Here is a 25,669-nt window from a genome sequence, read left to right on the forward strand (position 1 = left end):
TCACCAGATCATTGTGATTAAGGAATTTTACACCCACAATAGTTCAGTTTAATCCCGATCATTAAGTACAGCGTTTTATTCGACCCTTTCTCCTTCAGATCATTTTCACGCTGTGATAACGCCTTATTTCTGAACGCTGATTGAGGTCTCTCTCGGCAGCTCACTTTGTAATTCTCCTCAGCAATTATTTTACGCCGTTTCTATCTGCATCCCAAATATAAATAGCTAAAATTATATACACTCGTTCTGAAGCATTATTTCTACTACATTTCCTTTGGGACGGGCAGTACAGTTTCCATTCCCAGCTCCAGCCCTCAAGAACCCCCGGCAGACCAGGTTTTAAGTACATCCCTGCTTCAGCACAGGTGGTTCAGTCATGGAGCTGACTGAGTTGGGGACCGGAGTTGGGAACGCCTGTTCTATATGAAATCCCTTTAAATGGTGGTTAAGGGAACAAAGGATCCATCGCTACGAAGTGGTGGCGTCGCCTACTTTCAGGTAAGTGGTTGACTAGGTGGCGCTATAGAAGTGCTCCATCAAATGTGACCCATAGACAGTGGCGGATTTCCCGTCAGGCCCGGGGCGGCAAAAATGTCCGCCCCCATATACTTTTGCTGAGCTCTCGGGCCTGATGGGTCTGATGGGAAGTCACTGAGCTGTGGTGGCGGCCACCTCCTTACGACCGCCCTCCTTCTGACCGCAGCGTCAAATGGCTTTGCGTTACGATGGCAACGCGCCACCATGCGACGTCACGTTGGTGACATCCGCCGCGTCATTTGACGCTGCAGTTCAGGAGGGGGGCGGCGCCAGAGCATAGGGGCGCGGTATCTTCAAATCCGCCGCTGGACGTAGGTAATCAGTACCAATGTCCAGTGGAGGATGTACAATAACATGGCAGGACTGGCAGCCTGCGGCCTTCCTTGCAAGTCCATGGCACTGGCAGCCAATAGGATATCTTTGGGGTGCCTCCAGCTGGCAGACTGGCCGCAGTGAGCACAGTGGGGTCACACGTCTCATCCCGTGCCACAGAGTGTGAAGGGCAAGATATTCACCAGTGCTGGAAAACGCCACCGATAGGAACCTTCAATCCCTCGTTAGCGACAGCACAAACTATGCGACTCGTTACATTCTAACGATTACCCGCTCATTTCATCACTTTCTTTCTATCTTCTAGTTATGTTGCCCACCCGCTGCATTACAAGCTACACGCCCACCTTTCTAAAATTAGATAGATCTACATAAGATAGGGGTGCGCAAAGTGGGGGGACGCAAGATTTGGGGGGGGGGGCACGACGGCTGCAGAGGCCCCGCGCTCTTCCCCATGGCATTTAAATAAAGTGCCGGGGGATCGCGTGAGGCCTCTACAGTGTCTCCTACCTTGTCTTCGGTGATGCGTTGCCATGACAACGGAATGTGAAAGGACGCTGCGGGGTCATGTGACATGATGCATCGCCATGGCAACGCTCGTCAAATGGCGCCGCGGGTCACGTGACCCCGTGCGTCATCTGAAGCCGGATTTTAGGTAAGGGGGGAGGCGCAAGCACAGGGGCTGGCAGACAGGGGGGCGCAGCTCACAAAGTTTGCGCACCCCTGACATAAGGCACTGAATAAAGTGATCCAACCCCTAACCGCAGCAATCACATCTGTTATAGGTCATGACATTATATACTTTGAGGGCTATTGAGAAGCCAAGCAGGACGCACATATATATACATATATATATATACACGTGTGTGTGTGTGTGTGTGTGTGTGTGTGTGTGTGTGTGTTTATATATATATATATATAATCAAAAAATAAATAGATGATACCGTTCTGTGGCTAACGAAATGCTTTTATTTGTGCGAGCTTTCGAGATACACTGATCTCTTCTTCCGGCGATGTTACAATGAATGAAGCAAGGAAAACTTAAAAACAGTGTCTCTTGGAATGTTATCTGTGCTGGTCCTTCCCCCGGTGTGGATGTGTTTTATGGCTAGAGGTGTTTTGCTTCATTCATTGTAACATCGCCGGAAGAAGAGATCAGTGTATCTCGAAAGCTCGCACAAATAAAAGCATTTCGTTAGCCACAGAACGGTATCATCTATTTATTTTTTGATTATTGAAGCTCGGCTAACACGGTACTGATACCTCTACATGTGTATATATATACACATACATATACATACACACACATATACATATATACATACATACATATACATATACATACACACACATATACATACATACATATACATATACATACATATACATATATATATATACATACATATACATATACATACATATACATATACATACATATATATATACATACATATACATACACACACAAACACACGGTGCACAGGCATAAGGGATATGGCAGCTATGGGTAGGAGCTTCTCCCCGCTCTGGTCAGCTGCTTAATGCTGGTGTGCTGGTGAATACTGTCCCACTCCTCTTCTTACAATGGGAACTAGTGATTAGCACCGGAGAGGAGAGGGACAGGACTGTATTTATCATCGCACATCGTCAATAAGCAGCAGAAGGAGCGAGAAGCTTTGATTCATGCCAGCAACATCCCAGCTCCCTCTACACTGGGAAGGGCACGCGGCTAGGGCGGCTAGTGATTGGGGGCCAAAGGTTAATCCTCCGAGGGCCACCTGTTGCCCACCAATGGCATAGAAGGAACAACCATGGTCTGTTATTGCAAAATGAAATAAGGCAGTATAAGTAGTTCCAGGAAGCTGGAAGTATCAGTTTGGTCTCTGCTGGAATGGAAGCTCTGTGATGGTCACTGTCGGGTAGTAATTGTTGGCCACGTTAGCATTTGAAAGACGACTGTACTTTCCTTCCCTTGAGTGGCTGTGGCGGACGGAAATTGTTCACCATATGAATACGTTCATCTTCCTCTTCTCCGGTAAAGAGCAGTGTTTTTCTGAACTTCTCCATCTGTGAAAACAAAGTACATTATAGTGGAAAAGACCATTCAAAAGGATTAGGTGTAACCTTCTGACTAAGGCACTGTGCCCCGATAAGAGGTCTCCCACATTGACATCCTAAATCTCCCTGATCGGAGCTTTCACATGTGTGCCGAGGGAGCAGCTGATGTTCATACAGTATACAGCCTGCCCTGAATGTACACCATGAAATCCTTTGATGTGAGCAAAGAAATCCTTTGCCGTAAGTGGTAGTCACTTCTTGCTCTGAGCTCGACACTGTTTATAATCTGAAGGCAAACAAGTGATTAATATTTAATTCATTAATCAAATAGTGATCAGTGTCACGTACGGCACACCTGTGAGCATGTGACCTGTACATGGGACAAGCGTTAATACACAGCTACATAGCTAACACACTTTTCACTTTCCGCAAAGGTCCCACAAATGAACAATACCTCCCCTCAATTCGTCCCAATATACTATCTGTCACGTATGGCACCCTTTTGAGCACGTGACTAAGATATGCCACCAGGGTTAATACACGGCTACTCTAGCCAACTCACCTTTCTCCTGCGAAAGGTACTTCAAATGAGGTCATATTTACCCGTTACTCAATTGCAATCATATCTATCTGCCACCACCAGAGATAAAACGCAGGCAAAATATGTATCTGTCAGGGTCTTCCGTCCCTGTTTATTAAAGAAAAACTATGCTCTTAAAACACACACCTGTTGTAGCAAAATGTGTCCGGACATGAAAATACTCTATACAAAGCATGCAACAGTTCAATCAGAGCCCAAAGCATCACTTATAAAAGTTTGGCTTTAATATTCAAAATAGAGTGCTTAGATTACAGAAAAAGATTATTACAAGAACATACAGTTACAACAAATGCAGGAAAGTTTCTTAAGATAAAAGATAAACAAAGAATCTAACTTACATAACCGTCTAACATTAATCAGCTCTTTTCCCAAAGGGTCTTGAGTGGAAATTGAGATTTCACCTGCTCCTGCATGGACGCTCCCTTAGTTGAAATCTAATTTTCTATTCACACATACCAACATTTATGTCCAGACCTTCTGCACTGAAACACACACAAACCCCACCGCTTTACATCAATCAGCCCTCATGACATTTACGACTTGAAAGAATGAAAAAACCTTTCTTGTGACGTTTAAATGTTGTCTGAATATATGAAAAGCCTCATAATATTGTGGCCATAATACTTGGAATAACGTGATTCATACCAATAGGTTCAGGACAGTTTGCCGAATGTGACGAGACTAATATTAGCTTGGTCCTAAGTTTGAGCGACAAATGACTTTCTGTCCCATGCCATCTTCTAAACATGAAGGGGTTGTCCTTAAGATATCCGTCTCATCACAACTGTTACGAATATCTATTCGTTATTCTTCAGAGAAGACATCATCCCACGATATCCACATTTTTAATAAATGTACTCTTCTGTGGAATACCTTCTTAGCCAAGCCCCCTGAACCTTGCAGAACCCCCAGGGAATGCCTTTGAAGGGGCCTTTAAACCATTTTGTTTATTTCTAGTGTCAGGAAGACCATATTTTATTTCCATCTCCGGCAAAGCAGATACCGACTCGAGATAACCTCAGTTCTGTACAACCCAGACCTGTCGTGACAGGTCATAAAAACAATTCTTGTATTTTTAAACAAAATGTGAACCCAACGCTAAGCCCTGAAGCACCATATTGATTAAAATACTTATTATATCATGATATTATCATGACAATCAGGTACAGAGTTTAATCTTCTCATGGTCCATTTTGTAATGACGTTGGAAGGAACTTTAATAATGCGCTCTATCCCGGTAGCTTGTATGAGCGGACTGAAGGAGAAACCGCAGCTCCTCCGAAAGGTACTGGTGTACAGCTAAGGGATGCACTTATCCCTACGCGTTTCGTGATTGGGATCACTTCATCAGGAGAATTATTAATGCAAAACTTGGCTTTAATAAAACATTTTTCATTGTGTAAGGGATTTCAGAAACACACTGACAGAATGTCTCCAAAAAATAATAAAGGCTCTATATTTAAACTGTATACGGTTATAGTGAAGTATATGTATTTTGCATAGTCCTACAGCAGGGGTGGCCAACTCCAGTCAACGACTCAGCCACCTGTGCTGAAGCAGGGATATCCTGAAAACCTGACCAGTTGGTGGCCGCTGGGGACTGGAGTTGGCCACTCCTGTCCTACAGTGCACACAGAGCCATACACAGAACTTTAAAGGCCTGTCACAGACTTAAAATGAGTGTTACGCAATGAAGTCAGCATTATTCCATCCAGTTGTAATCAGCACTGCTCGGACTCTCTGCTCTTAATTGTTCTGCTCACCTGTTTTTCAGAAACCCTGATGGGCTCTTTGAGAACAATCCATACGACACTTTCATGCAGGGGGGGCGTTGTCAGGGAACCGGGGTAGGTCCAGTATTCTATCTTTGAAGGCAGCAGGCATTTTGGATTGAAGTTATCAAACTGAGCTTTGGTTCCCTGAAACACAATAGCAACTCAGACGTGTAAATGTGATCCAATCATTCCAAGGCAAACATTGGTGGAAAACTGTTAAAGCTGTCTCCTATTTGACTTCAGACAAGGAATGATAACTGTTGCAGGCACGCCTGGTTACAGGAAAAACACGTCATGTAAGCAATTAAAATGCAATTGCTGGCAGGTCCTGAACTCTTAAGTGCAGCAATTAAGCAACACCCTTCTAACAGTAGCGCTCAGCAGTGAGATAAGAGTCTCACTGGTTATTTCCTGCTAAATATATTCTGATTCTTAGCAATATTCTTGTTTTCGACCTCAGTACTGTGCAAGAATACGGAAAAACATGTCTGCAATGGGCTGATATTGTTATGGGAAGATAAATGTTTATGAATTCCAATGTTTAAGTAATTTCAGTGCTTGATAAAGTGAGCGTCTGGGTTGCAGACCTTGGTACGTTTTATACCCGATAAAGAAACCTTTCGAGGTCTTGAAGATACTGTGCTCAAACATTGATCAGAACTAATATAAAGGTTAAGGTTTAATGCCTCAACCAGGGAGCTTTTGCAAATCAACTACATGAAACTCTGTGACAATTCCACTTGTCCAGGAACAGATCTGCATGTGTTGTTGTGCTACTGGCAGTTTGTTCAGGAGTTTCTGACTCGATTGGTACATGATCTGGTTCTATTGGTTCTGTATCATCTCAGCAACAGAACTTTGAGACAGTCAGCAATACAAGTTACGGCTCAGTGAGTCAAGACACTGATTTTGTAAACACTGACACTGAGTGATGCAGGGGAACCTGGTTCAATTCCCGGTGTCGGCTCCTTGTGACCTTGGGCAAGTCACTTTATCTCCCTGTGCCTCAGGCGCCGAAATCATAGATGGCAAACTTATCTGGGCAGGGACTGTGTCTGTAACCTTCCTATGTGCTGCGTAACGTGTGCTGTACTGTAACTGTGATGCGCTATGAGTCCCATTGGGATAATATATGAAATAAAGTTTTATTAAACAAGATCTGACTCTGAGTAGGATTTGTTTACTTCCAGTCATGTTCTAAACTTGTTAAACTGAGAGTAAAAAGAGGGATGAATTCTCTCCGTTCATCTTCATGCGATTTGTACGTCAGTTTTTGCCTAATGTACATGATTGAATCTGAAGACTGCTTTACTCCGTTTGATATATAGATAAAAGAACGAATGCACATTTTTCTCTGCGATGGAGTAAATGTTCATGGTGCTGAGGTTTAGTGTCCTACAAACACTGTATAATGCTTACAGCCCCACCCCATCTGCTCTCAGGAGGCTATTTTTGGAATAGGGTAAATAGAAAGTAACATAATATTAGAGAAATAAGAGACTTCCCAATGAGACTATATGTAGTGGCGTGCATATCACTGTGCAGGCGTTACTCACGTTGCTTTGGTGAATACACAGTTATTCACAAAGAGGTAAAGAAAAAAAATAATAGTCACTGCATATCCAATGCTTTTCTAGCTGGAGTTACACCTGGGGGTATTGGAAAATACAAGGGAATGGGTTTGTGACGATGTAAAGTGGCAAATACAGAAGGCTGACGTGTTCATATCTCAGCCTTCCCTAAGGAAAATACTCACAATTTACTGAGTGTAAAAGGGTTTGTTTTTCCTCTTTGACATGGCACTCATCTGTATTAAGAACTCCGCTCGGCTAATAATTTACTGCTTCTTACACCCCAAACTGGAACAGTCTGCCGGAGACTCTCACAGCCGCCACCAGGCTAAGATCTTTCAAAACTAAAGCTGTCTCGCAGTTTAATCTGGTCTGTAATTGTTACATACACCTATAATATATTATCTTTAACAGTGCATATGTCTTGTATATAATGTATAACCCTTTTCACTCATTGTAACTATGTATTTGTAACCAAATATTTGTCATTGTAACTCTGTGCCCAGGACATACCTGAAAACGAGAGGTAACTCTCAATGTATTATTTCCTGGTAACACATTTTTATAAATAAATAAATACCGGAAATTAGAGCAGGTTGATTTTGGTCAAACCTTACAAAGAATTGGGGATATATTTCTCATCTGTGTTGTGATAAATAGGCGATGCAGCAAGCCGTATAAAACAGTTATTGACTTATTTAAACCCTCAGTGGCAGATGAGTTACTTGAAGTGAGACGTGCTTTTTGGGGGATATTGCTTGCATCACACTGCCCCAACCTATCTCCCTGTTTGCAAACACTAATTCCGCTATAGTTTGGTTCACCATAATCCTGCATGTCTGTGGTGAAACCAGGGCTAGGCTAGAATCTCACTATGACATCAATATTGGTTACACTACCATGGATTGGAGGTTAATGGGCTGACTGGACATGTTCAACCAACTCTAACATATATTGGGACTTATTCAATAAGAGCCAACGCGGCCGATCTCAGACAATTCCGAATGCCTTGAATGTGACTGTTTACAGTGCGATCTGCAACTTGAGAGCGCATCGAACAGGCCCCTAAGAGTGTAGTAACGTGGCCAATTTACTAAAGATGACAGCAAATAAAAATACCCCTTGTGAGCACAGTCACATGTCTCAGACAGGTCTGCAACCCTGCACTTCCCCATTATCTCCACTGCAGCAAGGGATTCTGGGAAATGATATAAAATGTTATACATATTGACACCTTTAGGATTGACTGTAGGCATTGGGATGCTGTTTGTCCCCTACTGAATCAGTCTTCTTGCAGTGCCGGAACTAGTAAAAAGGGGGACCCCGATGCCAGGCTATTTTTGCCCCCCTCCGACCCCGCACTTGCCGGGATGTGCAGCGCTAAGGATTCTGAGCACTGAAAAATCTCGCCCCAGAATTCATAGCGTGACAGATAATGTGGATCACCTGGGTAAAGACGGGAAGTGGATCCCTTAGTGTCCTTGGGCAGTGGTCAGTTGCACCTATAGCACCAATGTTAGTGCCGCCACTGGCTTGCTGTGCACTTCTTATTTAGTAATAATCAGTCAATGCTTTTGAGGAGAGGGTCTCACCTTGCACTGTGTTTGAGGAGAGGGTCTCACCTTGCACTGTGTTTGAGGAGAGGGTCTCACCTTGCACTGTGTTTGAGGAGAGGGTCTCCACTTGCACTGTGTTTGAGGAGAGGGTCTCCACTTGCACTGTGTTTGAGGAGAGGGTCTCCACTTGCACTGTGTTTGAGGAGAGGGTCTCCACTTGCACTGTGTTTGAGGAGAGGGTCTCACCTTGCACTGTGTTTGAGGAGAGGGTCTCCACTTGCACTGTGTTTGAGGAGAAGGTCTCACCTTGCACTGTGTTTGAGGAGAGGGTCTCACCTTGCACTGTGTTTGAGGAGAGGGTCTCACCTTGCACTGTGTTTGAGGAGAGGGTCTCACCTTGCCCTGTGTTTGAGGAGAGGGTCTCCACTTGCACTGTGTTTGAGGAGAGGGTCTCCACTTGCACTGTGTTTGAGGAGAGGGTCTCACCTTGCACTGTGTTTGAGGAGAGGGTCTCACCTTGCACTGTGTTTGAGGAGAGGGTCTCACCTTGCACTGTGTTTGAGGAGAGGGTCTCACCTTGCACTGTGTTTGAAGAGAGGGTCTCACCTTGCACTGTGTTTGAGGAGAGGGTCTCACCTTGCACTGTGTTTGAGGAGAGGGTCTCACCTTGCACTGTGTTTGAGGAGAGGGTCTCACCTTGCACTGTGTTTGAGGAGAAGGTCTCACCTTGCACTGTGTTTGAGGAGAGGGTCTCACCTTGCACTGTGTTTGAGGAGAAGGTCTCACCTTGCACTGTGTTTGAGGAGAGGGTCTCACCTTGCACTGTGTTTGAGGAGAGGGTCTCACCTTGCACTGTGTTTGAGGAGAGGGTCTCACCTTGCACTGTGTTTGAGGAGAGGGTCTCACCTTGCACTGTGTTTGAAGAGAGGGTCTCACCTTGCACTGTGTTTGAGGAGAGGGTCTCACCTTGCACTGTGTTTGAGGAGAAGGTCTCACCTTGCACTGTGTTTGAGGAGAGGGTCTCACCTTGCACTGTGTTTGAGGAGAGGGTCTCACCTTGCACTGTGTTTGAGGAGAGGGTCTTACCTTGCACTGTGTTTGAGAAGAGGGTCTCACCTTGCACTGTGTTTGAGAAGAGGGTCTCACCTTGCACTGTGTTTGAAGAAACCTTCATTGTAGTGCAAACATTTTTAAAGCTGAAGGCAGAACAAGGTTGACATTCCCTGTGGTTGTGCAAGGGTTAAGGCCGCTGCACACGCCAAGCCTGGACAATACATGTATTAGTATTGCTTCCGGTCATTGAGTCAGTAGGAGATAGGGCCTCTGCAGAGTTCTACAGGAAGCAGAGAGATTGGAGTCAATCAGGAGGGCTCAAATCCCGTCCTCAAGACCCCCCCCCCCCCAAACAGGTCAGGTTATCCCAGCTTCAGCACAGGTGGTGCAGTCTTCGACTGAGCCACTGATTGAGTCACCTGTGCTGAAGCAGGGATATCCTTAAAACCTGACCTGTTGCGGAGTGGGGGGTCTTGAGGACTGGAGTTGAAACCCCCCGGAGTTTAATATGTTCCAAAACCAGTGCTACCTGCACCTCTAACTACATGGAAGTGGCTTTGCGTATTGAAGGTTTTCCAGCACAAGGATGTTTAGTTAGGACCATGTCATTTAAACATTCCTACAGCCCCCCCCCCCCACAATTTGATTAATGAAAGCTTGCAAGACTGATACTTACTTTAAATTTCACCATGTATAGTGCATCTGTTAGCCTGTTCAGTCCCGTGTGTTCCCCGCCAGTCTGGAAACGGATAATATGGGAGTACAACCTGTGCAATCTGGCTTACACCCAGCCACAATCATTCTGTGATCAAACATATCATGCTAACTGCAGCCTTTTATTACTAGACCATATGAAATAAGTTTGAAATGTAATTATTAGATTCATACTGTTTAAATAATACATTTGATTTCTTTACACCGCTATTAAAAGTTTCATGATTTTTCAATAACGGGGTAAGATTAGATTGTTAGCTCTGCAGGGCAGTGATTTCCTTCTAAGTGTTCCCCACCCGTGCTGCTCATGAAGTGGTGGTGTGGAAGCAGAGGGTGTGTGTGTGCGGTGTTACTAAGCACACTCCTACCCCCAGATTCATCAAACTCCGTTACGGGTAACGTACCTGACTAAGTGTTAACTTCCATTGACTTGGAAGGCAGCTGACGCTCGCTCGGGTGCGATAACGCGTAACGGAGCTTGACGAATAAAGCTCGTGACCACATTGGATTCCCTGCTTTGTAATACGTTGCCAGAAGTAATATCTGTAATGCCGGTATATGTCATTTAAATAACCACCCTCTGCATTGTTAATATACAGTACACTCAATAGACATTTTTATCTGGCTGTTAGGAATTTGACACGGTGATAAAACTTTTGATAGAACGTTTTCCGGTTCTTTTCTAGGTCACGTAAACACAAAGTACATATTATACTCACATCCAAAAAAATACCAATTACCGCCAGGCCATCTGCAGCAGCAGCAGCGTCCCCGAACGAGGGGTACTTCTCAGCATTCCAATGCACCAAGTGCAGCTGTTAAGGTGAATTAAACCATTTATGTAAACGTAAAGGGTCATTGCAAGATCGCTATGCAGTCACACCATTGTGTGTGCCCTCTTTTGGGCTATTATTTACCCCAAAGCCTTAATAAATGCCAGCGGTCAAGAGTACCACAATTGTTATAACCAAAAGCACTATTTCTTACATACTTAGACACGTATCTCAAGTGACCCTGCAGCTTTACCCACACTGTTACATTGAATACATTTAAATAAGAAGCCTATATTAGCTGTCTGGGGAAGGGATGATATATATATATATATATACACATACACATATATATATGATGAATTCTCTCTTCCTTGCTCCCCTCTCCTTCTCAGGCACACTTCTCTCTTAGAATAGGATTCTTCTTACTAATAGCCCAGAAATCAGTAGTTCTCAAAAAAATGTAAGCAGGAGCACCCCTGAAGGATTTTTAAAAATCTCTGGGGGCCCCCACTCCTCAGACCTCCCTCATCCACTTCTCGCTCCCACGTCCACGCACCACCATACTCAACGTCTCCAACCCCCGTCTTACATACTCCACATTCACCCTCACACACGCACATACTCACCCTTTTATTCACACCACTCCCCATTTATCCCTCCTCTTCTCTAACTTAAACCACACATCTTCCCCCTCACCGCACAAATCCCTCACCTTCATCCTCTCCCTCTTCCCACACAATGCCCTCACCTCTTCCCGGCTACCTTCCCACACACCTAAACCCTGTCAGCTGCTTAGATGGCGCATCCCGCATTGTCTGGAGACGAAGAGGCTTCTTTCTCTACTCTGTGTCGCGCTGAGAGAGGAGATACAGATTACAGGCTCTATGTCTCCAGGCAGTGACTGGGGTTCCCCCTCGTGTTATGGCCCCCTTGGCAGAGAGCCACGGCACACCAAGATACCGCGGCACCGTTCGCAGAGCGTCACAGCTAACCAGTAACACCCGTTACATAGTTGCGTAGTGGATGAGGTTGAAAAAAGACAATGTCCATCAAGTTCAATCAATGCTATATTTAGACGACAGATACTTATCCTAAATTTGTATTTACAGTTTATTGATCCATAGGAAGGCAAACAAAAAACCCAAGTGACACATCATCTAATGCTGTCTCATAAGGGGGAAAATAAATCCCTTCCTGACTCCAAGACACGCTGGCCCAGACTCATGCAGTAATCTATAGTTACATAGCAATTGTTACCTCGCAGGGGTATGACTTCCCATCCACGGTATGTTCTGATCCTTGATTGTGCTTCGTACCCCAATGAAAATGGAATTGCTTCAGTCTGTATGAATCTTCAAGGGGACCCCCACTTATCACTGTGAAACAGGGGCGTGAAAGTTACTTTGTGTCCGTGTGATGAGTCACCGAGAGAGGGATGGATGTCACCACGTAACAGATGGAATTCTATAAACTGATTCTATCGTCCCATAAAGTGACATTTTCATGCATTAAATGCATTTCATGACCCATTTAACCGCCTGGGAAACACCTTATTTTAGGCGTTAACAATAAGACAGATTGGTGTCAATGCCTCATCCTTTCACATTTTTGGAGCTTAAGAAGGTTGCTTGGGTATTAAAAACATTTGTGAAACATTGAATTTGTAGTTTGTAAGGAACCTTCTTAAGCCCCAAGTATATTACCAAACCTTGATGCGCTCACTCAGAGACATCATAAGTACTGCAGCTGCTTTAAACTACTCAGAACTGAAAGGGTTAAAATATACCAGGGAAACCACAGTTACCAGCTGGCGTATCTTCTTCTTACTATATATAGTCCGAAACATACGCGAGAAATTATCAGAAGGTAATTATGTCCCGCTGGAACCTTTGCCAAAAATGGCAAAAGGAATAAAGCAAACCGGAATAAAAGAGTTAAAAAAAAAAAAACCTTTTAATTAAGAATAGTTAGACCCCATCCCAAGCCAATGTAGCAATAGAAAGCCACAGCCCTAGTAAAGAGAGATTTGGGAGTTAATTTTACCTGTAAATAGGCATGAGGATGGTGTGTAGGGTACAGACTAGTTTTTTATTTAAGTGCAATAAATGTATCGGACGTTGCATACCTTCTAATCCATCAACGCCAGAGAACTACAATATGTCATAGCCTGTGTAGGGCTTTAATGGGAGAGGGTTGAAACTTCCCCATACACTATTATATTTATGAAAAACCCCTATTTTTGTTCCATAAAAAAAAGGATTTCACCAACACAAATCTCCACTACTAATAATGCTGGTGGAAATGTGTTAGTTACAAACACAAACTTTCACTTTTTAAGAATGGATAGATTTAAAAAAAAAAAAAATAATAAGAACTTCTTCATTTATCTTGGCAATAATATACTATAAGCCCTTTAAATACAAATATCACTGGCGAGTACCTGCACATGTCTCAGGCAGGTCTGCAACCTTGCCTTTCCCCATTATCTCATAGCATACAATGATTCCAGCCAGGGATTCTGGGTAATGCCATGCAAATGAGCACACTGTCACCTTTTTGCTCCTAATCCATTTTAACATGGACCCCTATAAGCTTGTGCCTGCCGCATTACACAGCTTTCAAGCACAGCCAGGCTTACAGAAGTGCAGAGCCAGCAGCCCTACTCACAAAAAGCCTTTTACAAAGCGTTTGCTCATAGTTCTACGGTGCTGTTCTTGCCTGCACCTAAGCACAGCACCAATGCTTCTAACAGCATACGTTTGTAGAATGTCTACCTGGAGAAAACGCTGTGCCGGGGAAAAGCTGCATTTTTAAACAGAGGATCGATTCATTAGAACAATGCATGGGAAACCTGATCCTGTTTGTAACTGATCTCTAAGGCGTCAGGACGACAAAAGTCAAAAAACACACCATGCACGTTTTCTTTACACTAAACGCAAAAGAACCACTCCCCACCCCAGTGTGCTCTCTTCTTTCTTCACCTTTATAAATCCGTTTCTTGAGAAAACACCTGGTTACTAGTGTCTGGATTTAATTGTCAGTTTGTGATGCAGAATATTAAGCTTCTGTATGAATGTGTGATTCAGACTTCTGTAGGGACCGGCTCATTCCAGGGACTGTGTTTCAGGTTTTTTAAAGATCACACCTCAAATATTATGGGTTATAAAGTTGAATATGGTATCAAAATAACTCTCCTTAGCACGATCAGTGTGAAATGGCATGAAATAGGCGTATTCCCACTATCCGTGATGAAGGAGTCTGCCATTTATTACAGGTAATTATATGAAGACAATAGGCCAGGGATGGCCAACGCCAGTCCTCAAGGGCCACCAACAGGCCAGGTAGTAGGGGTATCCCTGCTTCAGCACAGGTGGCTCAGTCTTTGACGGTGTGACTGATTGAGCCACCTGTTCTGAAAGAGGGATAGCCTGAAAACCTGACCTGTTGGTGGCCCTTGAGGACTGGAGTTGGCCATCCCTGCAATAGGCTAGTCAGAATTAGCTAAACATATATTTATTGACTCAAAGTTTTGGTGCCTTTATGTTCCGTGTAGGCGCAAAGTACTTAACAGTCTGTTTAATGGCGATTGGTGTCTTGAGAAAACAATGAAGTCATAACATTTTTATATCATCTTTTAAACCTGTGATTAAAGTTAGAAACAAGGACTGGACTGGAGGCTCATGGTGGCACAGAGTCATGTCGGCAATAACGCTCATATGAGACAGACACCTACTGTAGTTGCATTGTTTTTCCATGAGTTCCCATACATTGCCCAGCAGAGCAGATGTCCTATGATTTAGTTAAGCTGTGCTCCCAATTTTTCCGCCTGCAGATCTCACCTGTCTTGTCATCTTTGTCATCAAACTCCACCATGACGGAATGGCCATTGTTTGAGATGTTGATGGATGTGCACTGCTCGTAGGAAACAACCAGAGGTTTTAGACTGGGGTTGAAAACCGCCTGACCGGAGACTATATCAATGGGAGACTGGCGATTTCCCTGGGCTATGGGGTACAACCGGTGCCATTCGGAGGGTCCTAGGAATAGAAGCAGAAAGAGGTGAATACTTTTTAATGTTCTCTTACCCAGTAAGAGACACCCCCTCCTCCTTCTCCATCCTTTGTTACTACGTGGAACACGGCTCCCCACCCTGCTTTGGTTACCCGGTAAAAAGAACAAACTTCAGACAAATTGTGAACATGCGTGTAACAGTTTCCATGTATAATCCGATTTGTCTCTTTGCGGTATATGCATGGCATTGGGTTTGGCGTGCGGTTACGTAGAGCAAAAGGAGGCGCTAGTGGTTCCATCACATTTTTGAGTTTGGGGCCATTATTTTCTGTTCTACTTGAGGTTACAATCTCTACCGGTCCCGGTTTGGAACAAATCTCCGGTTAGACCGGAGAGAACATAAATGAGTCGTTACTGAGGAAGCTATTCCGACAAATAGGACCTCACTAGTGTCATGCAAAGAAGGGTGGGGAGCTTGCAAAGAAGGGTGGGGAGCTGGCAAAGAAGGGTGTGGAGCCGGCAAAGAAGGGTGTGGAGCCGGCAAAGAAGGGTGGGGAGCCGGCAAAGAAGGGTGTGGAGCCGGCAAAGAAGGGTGGGAGCCGGCAAAGAAGGGTGGGGGGCCGGCAAAGAAGGATGAGGAGCCGGCAAAGAAAGGTGAGGAGCCGGCAAAGAAGGATGAGGAGCCGGAAAAGAAGGGTGGGAGCCGGCAAAGAAGGATGGGGAGCCGGCAAAGAAGGGTGGGGAGCCGGCACAGAAGGGTGGGGAGCCGGCACAGAAGGGTGAGGAGTCGGCACAGAAGGGTGGGGAGCCGGCAAAGAAGGGTGGGGAGCCGGCAAAGAAGGGTGAGGAGTCGGCACAGAAGGGTAGGGAGCCGTGTTGGTCCTCTCTTCCATGTAGTAACAGAGGAGGGAGAGGGAGTAGGGGTATGGTACTTTTTATTGGACCAACAAGTAGTTGATGTTACCCGCTTTCGAAACCTCTCCGGGTCCTTCATCGGGTAACTACTGTCCTGATGAAATGAGATGTGTATTCTTCGTGCCCATAAACATTACGCCGGTAATCCTACTCACAAACCGCTGTTTTGACCTTTTGGGTCTCATCAGTGTGAGGCCACGGGCTTTCCAATGTGAAACTGGAAGTGGTTACGACCAGACACAATAAGTTATGGCTATTAAAAAAGTGACCGGAATCCTCCACCGTACAATGTACAGCAAATAAAAGTATCTCATGTGAGCACATTCATATGTCCCAGCCAGGTCTGCAGCCCTGCTCGTCCCCTTTATCTCTTAGCATACAGTGCTTCCTCCGCAGCATATCATATTAGTAGGGTATTTTTTGGCGTGACACCTAATGCAGGGTATTGATCTTGTTGGTTACTTTATTTCAGAGCTGGGGGAAGATGGGTGACTTTCAGGAAATGTTATATTAACCACAACACCACAACACATTCTAACGAGGATTAACGATAAACACGTGTGAGATTTCGGGCGGCGGAGTACACCGGACTGTAGATGGCATTATATTCCAGACAACATTCTTCACCAAATTTCGAAACCATATTAAAATTCTTCCCTTCCATTTAAATCGAGGGGGCATCGCCGTTGCTAAATCCCTCTATTCAATTCTGCCGACCTGAATGCCAGTCTTAAAGTCTTTACAGCTTCCTAGAAGTCGGGCACAATGATAACAGCAGGAAGTCAGATTGTAGGTAATTTATTCCATATTGTACTTAATGAGTTTAAAGACACCTGCTGACTTCTGCTCTAGTGGAATTAACAACCTTACAGCCAAATATCTCTTTTTATAGAGAGCTTGAAGGTTATTGGAATAAACGGCTCTATAAAAAAAAAAAAGAGGGCAATAGTGATTATGGTAGAGACTGTTTTGTTAACCCTTTCAGTGTTGTAAGGGGCAGAAACACACTATGGGCAGGGGAGGCCAACTTCAGTCCACAAGACCCCCTCAAACAGGTCAGGTTTTAAAGATATCACAGGTGGCTCAATCTGGTTAAGCCTCCTGTGCTGAAGCAGGGACAACCTGGAAACCTGACCTGTTGGGGGGGGGGGGGGGGTTGGGGGGTTGAGGACTGGAGTTGAGAACCCCTGCATTATGGGTTAGGTAGAAAAATGAGACATTTGCATTTAAATCTCTCGCAATACGTAGGACAAATTGGCTTGTGTGACTATATTACCCTTTTGTGCAATGCTTGTACAGTAACATAGCTTTATGTACATTGCTCATACACAGCAATGGGGAAAAACATTCACAAAACTCTTGAATTTGGGACATTTGTAACTTTTTATGCAAATAGCAAACTTCCCCAAAACCCAGCACATGTAGAATTCCACTCAGCTATTAAATACTATACATAAGCAGGCGGATTTATGGCTTATATTTAAAATATAGCCTTTTCTACGGGCTTCGTAAAATGTTGCTATTTTGAGCATGTTTGAGCATAATTTTCTATGATAAATAGTACCCAGAAGTGAAGGCAGTTTTCAAGAAAAACGTCATTTTGAATAAAAATGTCCAAACTTTCTGCGGTCACGGAAACAGATTTAAAGTTTAAAGGTCTTGTACCTGCAGCGCCCGCAGAACTGTACATTTTTGGTAGGTTTTGTTACCTGGCTTTTAATGGACCAACATGACATTTCTTCATAGATAAATAATATCTACAGGGGGTTATACACAAAGCAGTGATAAGTGTTTTTAAGTGAGATAAGTGCTTTATGGCGCAATTTATGGCGCATTTTTTTTTAGCAATGTCTGTGTTTTGATGATAAAAAGCCTTTTAAGTGCGATACTGCAGTGTTATCACTACTTTGCGAATCACGCTACACGCAATATTGAGAAATAAAGGCATTTATCTCACTTAAAAAGACTTATCACTGCTGTGTGCATAACCCCCACAGAGTTTTAAAAAACCCTCACGTGTCTCGCCTGTGCCCATAAACGTAAAAAAATAAATAAAAAAAAGAGATGAGATTTCTACACATCTTTGCATAGCAAGACATCGGTGATATTATCCATGTGGCACCGAACGCTGACCCTTTACTTATTACTCATATCTTTCCATTTCCTTTCTGCTGAGAAGCTCAGGGAAATATTACCCATTGAAACATGTATTCCCTGCGGTTATTTTGCTTGTATTATGCATGCTTTTGGAGACCTGCACCAGCCAGGCAAAAAAAACCCCCCTGCATTCCGAAACCAAGGGACAGCATTAGAGACGCAGCGACACACGCGTGCGTGCAGGAGCCAGGCGTGCAAATCGCGTCACTAAAGTTCGCAAACCAGAAAAAGTTTGCCGTTCTACCATTTTTAATGCAGTTTTGCGCCTTCTGGAGCAAGTGGGCACATTCGCGACAAAAACGCCAAATCGACTTAAGAAAAGCAAAGCCGTTCATTCGCCCGCCGCACCAGAGCCGTGCGCGCGCGTGCCAGCTTCGTGTATTTACCCGTGCTCTGAGAACGCAGGACTGCAAGGAAACATTGAAATCCCCCCAACCCAAGGCAGCTCACAGTTAATCCTGATTTCTGTTAATCTGCTGGGGAACGCAGGAGAATAATCACGTTCCCGTGCATAACTGACTGGGATTCCTCGTCAACTCATTTTAAACTCACTCCTTTTTCTTTTAGGAAGCTGACGGTATGAGTGGGTTGCGGGACCACCTGGCAGTGAAGTGGTTAAACTAATTCTCTCCCCCCCCCCCCCCACGATTCTGCTTAACCCTTTCACTGCCAGAGAGGCTTGCAACACACAGCCAGGCAATGTGTCCTTTGGCAGCAGAAGGAATGTGTGTGTGTATACATATACACATATACACACAACATTGTGAAGGGATTGAGGCACACGCTTACATAGTATAGACCAGACTACTGGGGAGGACATGCTATCAGAGTACCTGTAAGGTACTGTACAAAAATAACCCAGCGATAGGCGCACCATAAAATGCAAATAATGTCTTTTATTGGCCCGACATTTCGGCTATCCTCTGGAGCCTTTATCAAAAAAATAATAACATAGATTCGCAACGGTTTTGAATGTGATGTGAATAAATGTGTATATTACTGCGCATGTCCGAGAGTAATTTCCCCGCCGGTCCCATCCTCACGTCGGGGTTCCCTCGCCTTTTTTTCTAGAAAAAAAGCACTGTGTGTGTATGTATGTATGCATGTAAATATATATATATATATATATATATATATATATATATATATATATATATATATATATTGTCATACAGTACAGAATATAGTTAACCCCTGACACCCTGAACTCAGCAGCAAATGTTGCTTCTGCTAATGGGACTGAACAGTACATGTTTTCTAACATACTATCTCATGAAAGCATAAGGCACTACCTATACATGGCCATAAAGAATGAATACATAATGCATTTAATCCCCCTGGATTTCCTAAATGTAATAGGGAAATACACCCTATAAGGGGACGGTTTGCAGTTGGTAACCTAACTCTGAAAGTGCTCTCTTCACGGGATATATGTCTTATTAAAGCAAGCAGGTGGCTGCGCTCATAGATGAGTAAATAGAGCCCAGCCTGTTCTGTGCCTGTCTGGTGCTAATGCACTGAGGAATGTGACCAGCGCGGAGAGGATCAGGCAGCGCTGCTGTAAAGAAACAAGAGATTAGAAGGGGTATTACCGTCTTCTTCACCGTATCCCCAGCAGTGATGGCCAGTCATTGTCACAGTCACACACCCAGGCTCCCCTCCCCTTCCTTGGCAATAAGCGTCTCTGGAGCTGTACCTGCTGCCTCCTTTATAAATGCCTTAGCACCACAGTACCTGAGATCAGCCTCTTAACGTGACAGCAGGGGGACCAGCTCAGCTTATCACAGGAGGGACACAGGCACTGCCCACAGGCGAGAAGCATTCATGCTTCAGTTCTCCTCCCACTAGGGATTCAGCAGATAGCAGGATGTGGAAAGATAATGCGTGGTATCCGTGTACTTCTCATCAACCTAAAAGAGTGAGGCTTGAGGATCTACCAGACTAAAATAGGACACCGCAATTTCTCCTACCCGGGTTTTTTACATCCCATTTTTTTGGAACCCATGGGGGGGTCTTGGCAGAGCTGAGCTATGATAAGATCCAGAGAAATTTACGGGGCGCAAGGTTTTTTTTCTAGATAAAAAGGCGAGGGAACTCCGCCGTGAGGATGGGACCGGCGTGGAAATTATTCTTGGGACATGAGCCGGAATATACACATTTATTCACATTACAAAATTGACTCGAATCTATCCATGTTATTATTTTTGTCAATAATAATTGTTCTATAAAACATATCCAAATTAGCTTGTTTAGATGTTACATTAATGCTATAACATTTACGATGTGGGCTATAAAATAAATAAATAAAAAGGTACAGGGACTGCGTTCCCCCTGGGGAAAAAAAAAGCCTGGCTTACAGGTGAAGATACCAGGTGCAAATCTCCCTCCAAGGGAAACACAGTGACCGCAAATCTCGGATCAATAGGAACCCGTGACATCATCGGTTGCGGCTATCTATTGGACGACCATTTAAATCCCCTTTAAAAACCAGGGAGAAATACCGGTAACTTCTCGGGAACCGGGCTGGGAATAGCGCGGTTCAGCTCCAGACAGCCCCTCGCCCCCCCGTTTCAATCCTGTAAGAAGAAGAAAAAGGGGGGGGGGTATTTAGTTAGAGGGGGTTGTTGCTTTCAAATGCATTATTTCTGCTTTCAATGAGTATGGGTCTTTTTAAAATCCACGGGGTCCGCTTCCGCACACATTTTAGCATCAGTGTGTATCAGTGTATCGAGGTCCTTTGCATCTTTTCCGGCGGGTGTTGCTCAGCTGGAAATTTGGGACGTGTCAGTCGGAGGAGTGGGAAGAATTTGCGGTTCACATAACATATAATGCGTGGAGTTCAGCGGATCTGTCTGTCATACAAACACGACATCCGATCCTGCCATGTTGTTTTCATTTTTGTTTTATTTTTATGTACTTGGAGATCTCTTCTTATTTTTTTCCAATGCTGCTTTTATTTTTTTTAAATCTGACGTTCCAGTCAGGAGATAGAAGCATTAGAAATATTAGGTGTAAAGGAGTTTAACATGGAGCTCTCTCCAGAGCCCAGCGCAGTCCAAAGGTTACCATGTTAAATTCACACGCTAGAGATTAAGAAACATTTTTATTTTTAAAGAAGCAATCCACGCGGCACAAAAAAAATAATAATAATAATATATATGGTTAAGTCATGGTGGGTAAAAAAAGTGACAAAAACCCTCCACAATAAAGCATATAGCAAATGGATATATTACTGTATGCTCATTTGCATGCAAATGAGCATACAGTAATATACTCATTTGCTATCTATATATATATTTTTTTGTTTTAATATAAACTGCCAATCGAAACGTTGTGTCGTGATCGATCAACAATGATCCTGCTTCCTAGAATTAATTAAATGGCCGCCTTTCCGTTTCAATCAATCCTTCAGTCAGTGTAACTCAGCAGCTACAATGTATCCTTATATTACTAAGGTAACACTATCTATTGTTACAGTTTGCAGTTCAAACTGCTGGGATTGGAAAGTGTTACAAAGCTCTTGCACTGCTGGGGAGGTGGGCTAAATCCTGCTATAGAAATCAAAGGATGCCCTGTATATTAAAGCACATTAAAAATGGTATTAAGCCACATCAGAAGGGGTTGATTTCAAATATATATATATCTGAGTTCTCTAGACAAAAAAGAAAAACACTCATACATGACTCAATGGGAAAAAGATATTGGATCAGAGCTTTCTAAAGAAGATTGGGCAGAGATACGGGCGGCGGCAGCGAGTTCGTCTGTCTGCACTATAATTACAGAAAACAGGTAGAAGATTATGATGAGAAGCTATTTAACCCCAGATAGATTAGCGCATATTTACAAAGGAGCAGCGCTCTGGGCTGGAGAAATTGTGGTTATTATAGTGGCACATTATACAATATATTCTGGACTTGCCCAAAAGATGTTCCTTTCTGGAGGAAAATTAAGAGAGAGAGCGAGTACCAGGGTGATTGGTGTGGCTATACCAATGGATCCTGTAATAATGATTTGGGGGAAAACTCTGCCCAATGTGTTTTATGCAAACAAACAAATCAATTGCACACCTGTTAACAGCAGCTAGATGCACAATAGCACTTCAATGGGAGCAAATAAATACACCATCCTACCAGGTCTTTCCGGAAAAGGAGCGACGTGTTCTAGAAATGGGGAAAATTACGGAATTTATGAATAACGCCACAGAGAAATTAGAAAAAAAAATCTAGATTCATGCACGTGCAATCTATGGACATGCGCGTTGGCCTCCAGTTGTGTGTGTTTGTCGCTCGTGACGTCGGATCCACTATGGCCGCTGCATTAAAGAACATCGCTTTTATACACCGACCCCTTCAGTACACCAAGGATGAGTGCAGCCACTTCCAAGGAGCGGTCAGGTTTTCAGGATATCCCTGCTTCAGCACAGGTGGCTCAATCAGCCCCTGCTCTAAAAGAAGTGTAGTTTGATATGCCTGCAGTACTCCCCGATCCTTGTAAACTTTTGATTTGTATTGAATTTAAACGAAAATAAAAAAAAACATTCAACAGAGGAGGATACATATAAAGTGCTGAATCTTTACAGAAAATAAGATCACTATTACAGACACTTGCACACTTAGAGTGTAAGCTCTCCGGGGGAGGGATTTCCATTCCTATTGTCTGACTTTGTTGCACTTATTGTATTAGAATTCCCTGCACTGTATTGTCTCTTTGTAAAGCGCTGAGTACACGGTGGGCTCTCTATAAATAATGATATACAGACATATAACCAGGTCGGGGAGGAAACTTTATACATGCAAACTCCTTTAGCAGCAAAAGAGTTAAGAAAAAGAATTACAAGCAGGTAATGCAATAAGCATTGTCTGAGGGCACCAGATCCAGTATTAAGCTCTTGGGATCACAGAGCGGAAAGACAATTGATACGTCGTGTGGCATTTTTGTAATCCTTTCAATGGTAATTTAAATGCAGTTTCAATTGCTTGATAAAGGTGCATTCAGTTTTACCCCTATTTAGGTGTCGGTTTCTGGTCTTTCCCTATCGCTTGAAATTCAAATATTTGTAGGTGAAACAAAGATCGATGTCATTAAACACTTCTCTTTCTCCAATTCCTCTGCTCTTTTTTTGTTTACCCTCTTTTTAGCGGCAATTTCACTACAAGAACCGACGATTTATGACCGGCAAACTGGTTTTACCAATACCCATGTGGGTGAAATCCGTATTTACATTTTACACAATCGCCTTGTTTTTTTTTCCATTCTTCCCCAAACATGTGCAGTAATTCTATTTCCTTTTCACCCAAAACCTATTTCTCTGCTTCTAGAACGGAGGTGTCAGGCGTGTGACGCACACTGCGGGGGGTGGGCCGTGTATACGATAATGGGACAATGCAGCATTCCCAACTCCAGTCCTCAAGACCCCCCAACAGGTCAGGTTTTCAGGATATCCCTGCTTCAGCACTGGTGGCTCAGTCAAAGACTGAGCCTCTGATTGAGCCACCTGTGCTGAAGCAGGGACTGATTGAGCCACATGTGCTGAAGCTGGGACTGATTGAGGACTGGAGTCGGCCAACCCTGCTATACAGTATAGGAAACATTAAGACGATATTTAAAAACACAACTTTAGCTGAAACAAGGCTGTGCGATTGTGATGCCTTTCACTGGAAAAGCACAAGCATTCCCAATGATGTTATTTTATATAACACCGCGGGCCACGCTTACTAAGCAGTGCTATGCCATAAGAAACCGTCAAGTGAAAGGGTGAAGAGGAGCATTTTGGCCCGGTTCCAATCAACACGTGGCTTTCTCCATACAGCAACATTAAAATGAGAGTGGTTCCGTGGTCCCAATATGATCATGTCCATTGCCCAAGTATTGTATATTACCAATCTCCCGTTCTCCTATGGTTCACTGAGATCACAGTTGCACTGTCAGCGTTACTATAATGACTTTATTTCAGGCAGCGCTCTTCTCCCAATGGGACCCAAAGCCCTTCCCAATACATCACTCAGCACCGCCCCTGGGATTTTATCAGCACACGTCCTGCATTGACAAGCTTACAATTTACGCTCGGCGCCCCAAGGTGACCTGCCCAAAGTCACCCGAAGCGGGCTCTGCCATTTGAACGATGGCTCCCCTCCTTCAAAATGTAATGTTTTTGGGAGTCGGCGCCTCCACTCGCTGCTCCTCCAGCCCGGGAAAGAGAGGGGGCCTCGCCTACATGCATTTGCAATTGTGGTCTGTACACAACACGGACACATGAAATATTTAACAGCCTCCAGGCATGTTCTACTAATTACTATGGGACTCACAATGTTTATTAACGCAGGGGGGCTCAACGCCACTCCTCAGGACCCTACAACAGGTCAGATTTTCAGGATATCCCTGCTTCAGCACAGGTGGCTCAGTCAGTGGCTGAGCCACTGATGTTGGTACTGATTGAGCCCCCATTGCTGAAGCAGGGATCGACTTGAGCCACCTGTGCTTAAGCTGGGATATCCTGAAAACCTGACCTGTTGGGGGTTCTTGAGGACTGGGTTTGAGCATCCCCTGGTTTCATATGCTCCTGAAAGCGTGTGAAAAGGAAGCACCTGAAAAAGTAAAAAGAGGAAGGCACTGAAGCCTCGCTGCTGTGTATGGTTAATAATTACCATGTTGTTTGCTCACTATCGCAGGTAATTTAGTTCCTATAAAAATGTCACTTTCAAGCCCAGTGTGAAATGATTTCATATTCAGAATGTGCACGTTGAAAAATTCTCACACTAAATAATGTGCTTTTTTGGGGGGTAAACTCTTCCCAAAAAAAGACATGATTCTGATTTGCATTTGCATGTCATCTCCCAGAATCCTTGGCTGCAGTGGAAGCATTGCATGCTAAGAGATAATGGGGAAGGGCAGGCTGCAGACCTGTCTGAGACACGTGAATGTGCTCACACGTGGGATTCCCAATTTCTTTCTTTCTTTTCAATTTTCCCTTAATGAAATACAGTTCTTTCAGTGACGTCTCATTGCTATTTTTACCTCACACGCTGGAATACCTGGAGATTTAGCGCTGGAGAAGTGTAGCTTCTATAAACGCAGAAACCACTTATTCTTATCAGTGGTGGTACCCATCTTCTCTATACTAACGATGAAACCTGCCTGGAAAGTCCAACCAGGACAGTAAATACTGGACACAGTGGTGAAAGGTGCAACGCACTCGAGACGCTCACACACCTCTCACCGCTCCATGCTGTTTCCTCCTCTCCTTGGCACTACCCCCAGACTCCTGACACCTGAGGGTAATGCAGCCAATCAGGATACAGCAGCTGCCCAGCCCCCTAGCAGCAGCCCGGCTCTCTCCCTGCTCTGGGAAATCCTGCGGCCCCCCAAACCGATCAGGTCACTGTGTCCAGAGAGGTAATACCGGTATACACACACGCACCAAGAGAGGTAATACCGGTATACACACACGCACCAAGAGAGGTAATACCGGTATACACACACGCACCAAGAGAGGTAATACCGGTAAACACATACATGTCCAGTATTACCTCTATTTTTTTACTGGACAGTGTCCAATTACAGGACAGTCCGGTTTAATACTTGACAACTGGCCACCCTAAATTGTCAGTAAATATCA

The 25,669-nt window shown here is 44.1% G+C and overlaps 1 protein-coding gene across 5 annotated transcripts; it reads right to left on the reverse strand.

The window, feature by feature from the left end:
- Positions 1 to 1,844: 1,844 nt before the first annotated feature.
- Positions 1,845 to 19,893, reverse strand: CA7 (carbonic anhydrase 7). 5 transcript variants are annotated; one of them, XM_075576393.1, is made up of 8 exons: positions 19,789 to 19,893; positions 14,811 to 15,008; positions 12,229 to 12,347; positions 10,918 to 11,013; positions 10,161 to 10,223; positions 9,518 to 9,583; positions 5,293 to 5,448; positions 1,845 to 2,937 (listed from the first exon to the last, which is right to left on the reverse strand). In XM_075576393.1, exons 1-8 carry the CDS (start codon positions 19,874 to 19,876, stop codon positions 2,809 to 2,811), a joined length of 915 nt encoding a protein of 304 aa, XP_075432508.1. In that variant the 5' UTR covers positions 19,877 to 19,893; the 3' UTR covers positions 1,845 to 2,808. The 5 variants fall into 5 exon arrangements, with proteins under 5 accessions (XP_075432508.1, XP_075432512.1, XP_075432509.1 ...); XM_075576394.1 differs by lacking the exon at positions 19,789 to 19,893 and adding an exon at positions 19,647 to 19,783 and having other exon boundaries at positions 1,846 to 2,937; XM_075576397.1 differs by lacking the exons at positions 14,811 to 15,008; positions 19,789 to 19,893 and adding an exon at positions 19,647 to 19,775.
- Positions 19,894 to 25,669: the final 5,776 nt, after the last annotated feature.

The sequence above is a fragment of the Ascaphus truei genome, chromosome 19 (genome assembly GCF_040206685.1).
Source record: "Ascaphus truei isolate aAscTru1 chromosome 19, aAscTru1.hap1, whole genome shotgun sequence".
NCBI classification, from domain to species: domain Eukaryota; kingdom Metazoa; phylum Chordata; class Amphibia; order Anura; family Ascaphidae; genus Ascaphus; species Ascaphus truei.

Bases quoted from the DNA above. Each gene is read 5' to 3' on its own strand.
- CA7 (XM_075576393.1), bottom strand. From the start codon at position 19,876: ATGCTTCTCGCCTGTGGGCAGTGCCTGTGTCCCTCCTGTGATAAGCTG. The intron at 12,348-14,810 runs GTGAGATCTGCA...CCTGTTTCACAG, and splicing joins TGACAAAGATGACAAGACAG to TGATAAGTGGGGGTCCCCTT. The intron at 11,014-12,228 runs GTAACAATTGCT...TCACCTTAACAG, and splicing joins GGAAGTCATACCCCTGCGAG to CTGCACTTGGTGCATTGGAA.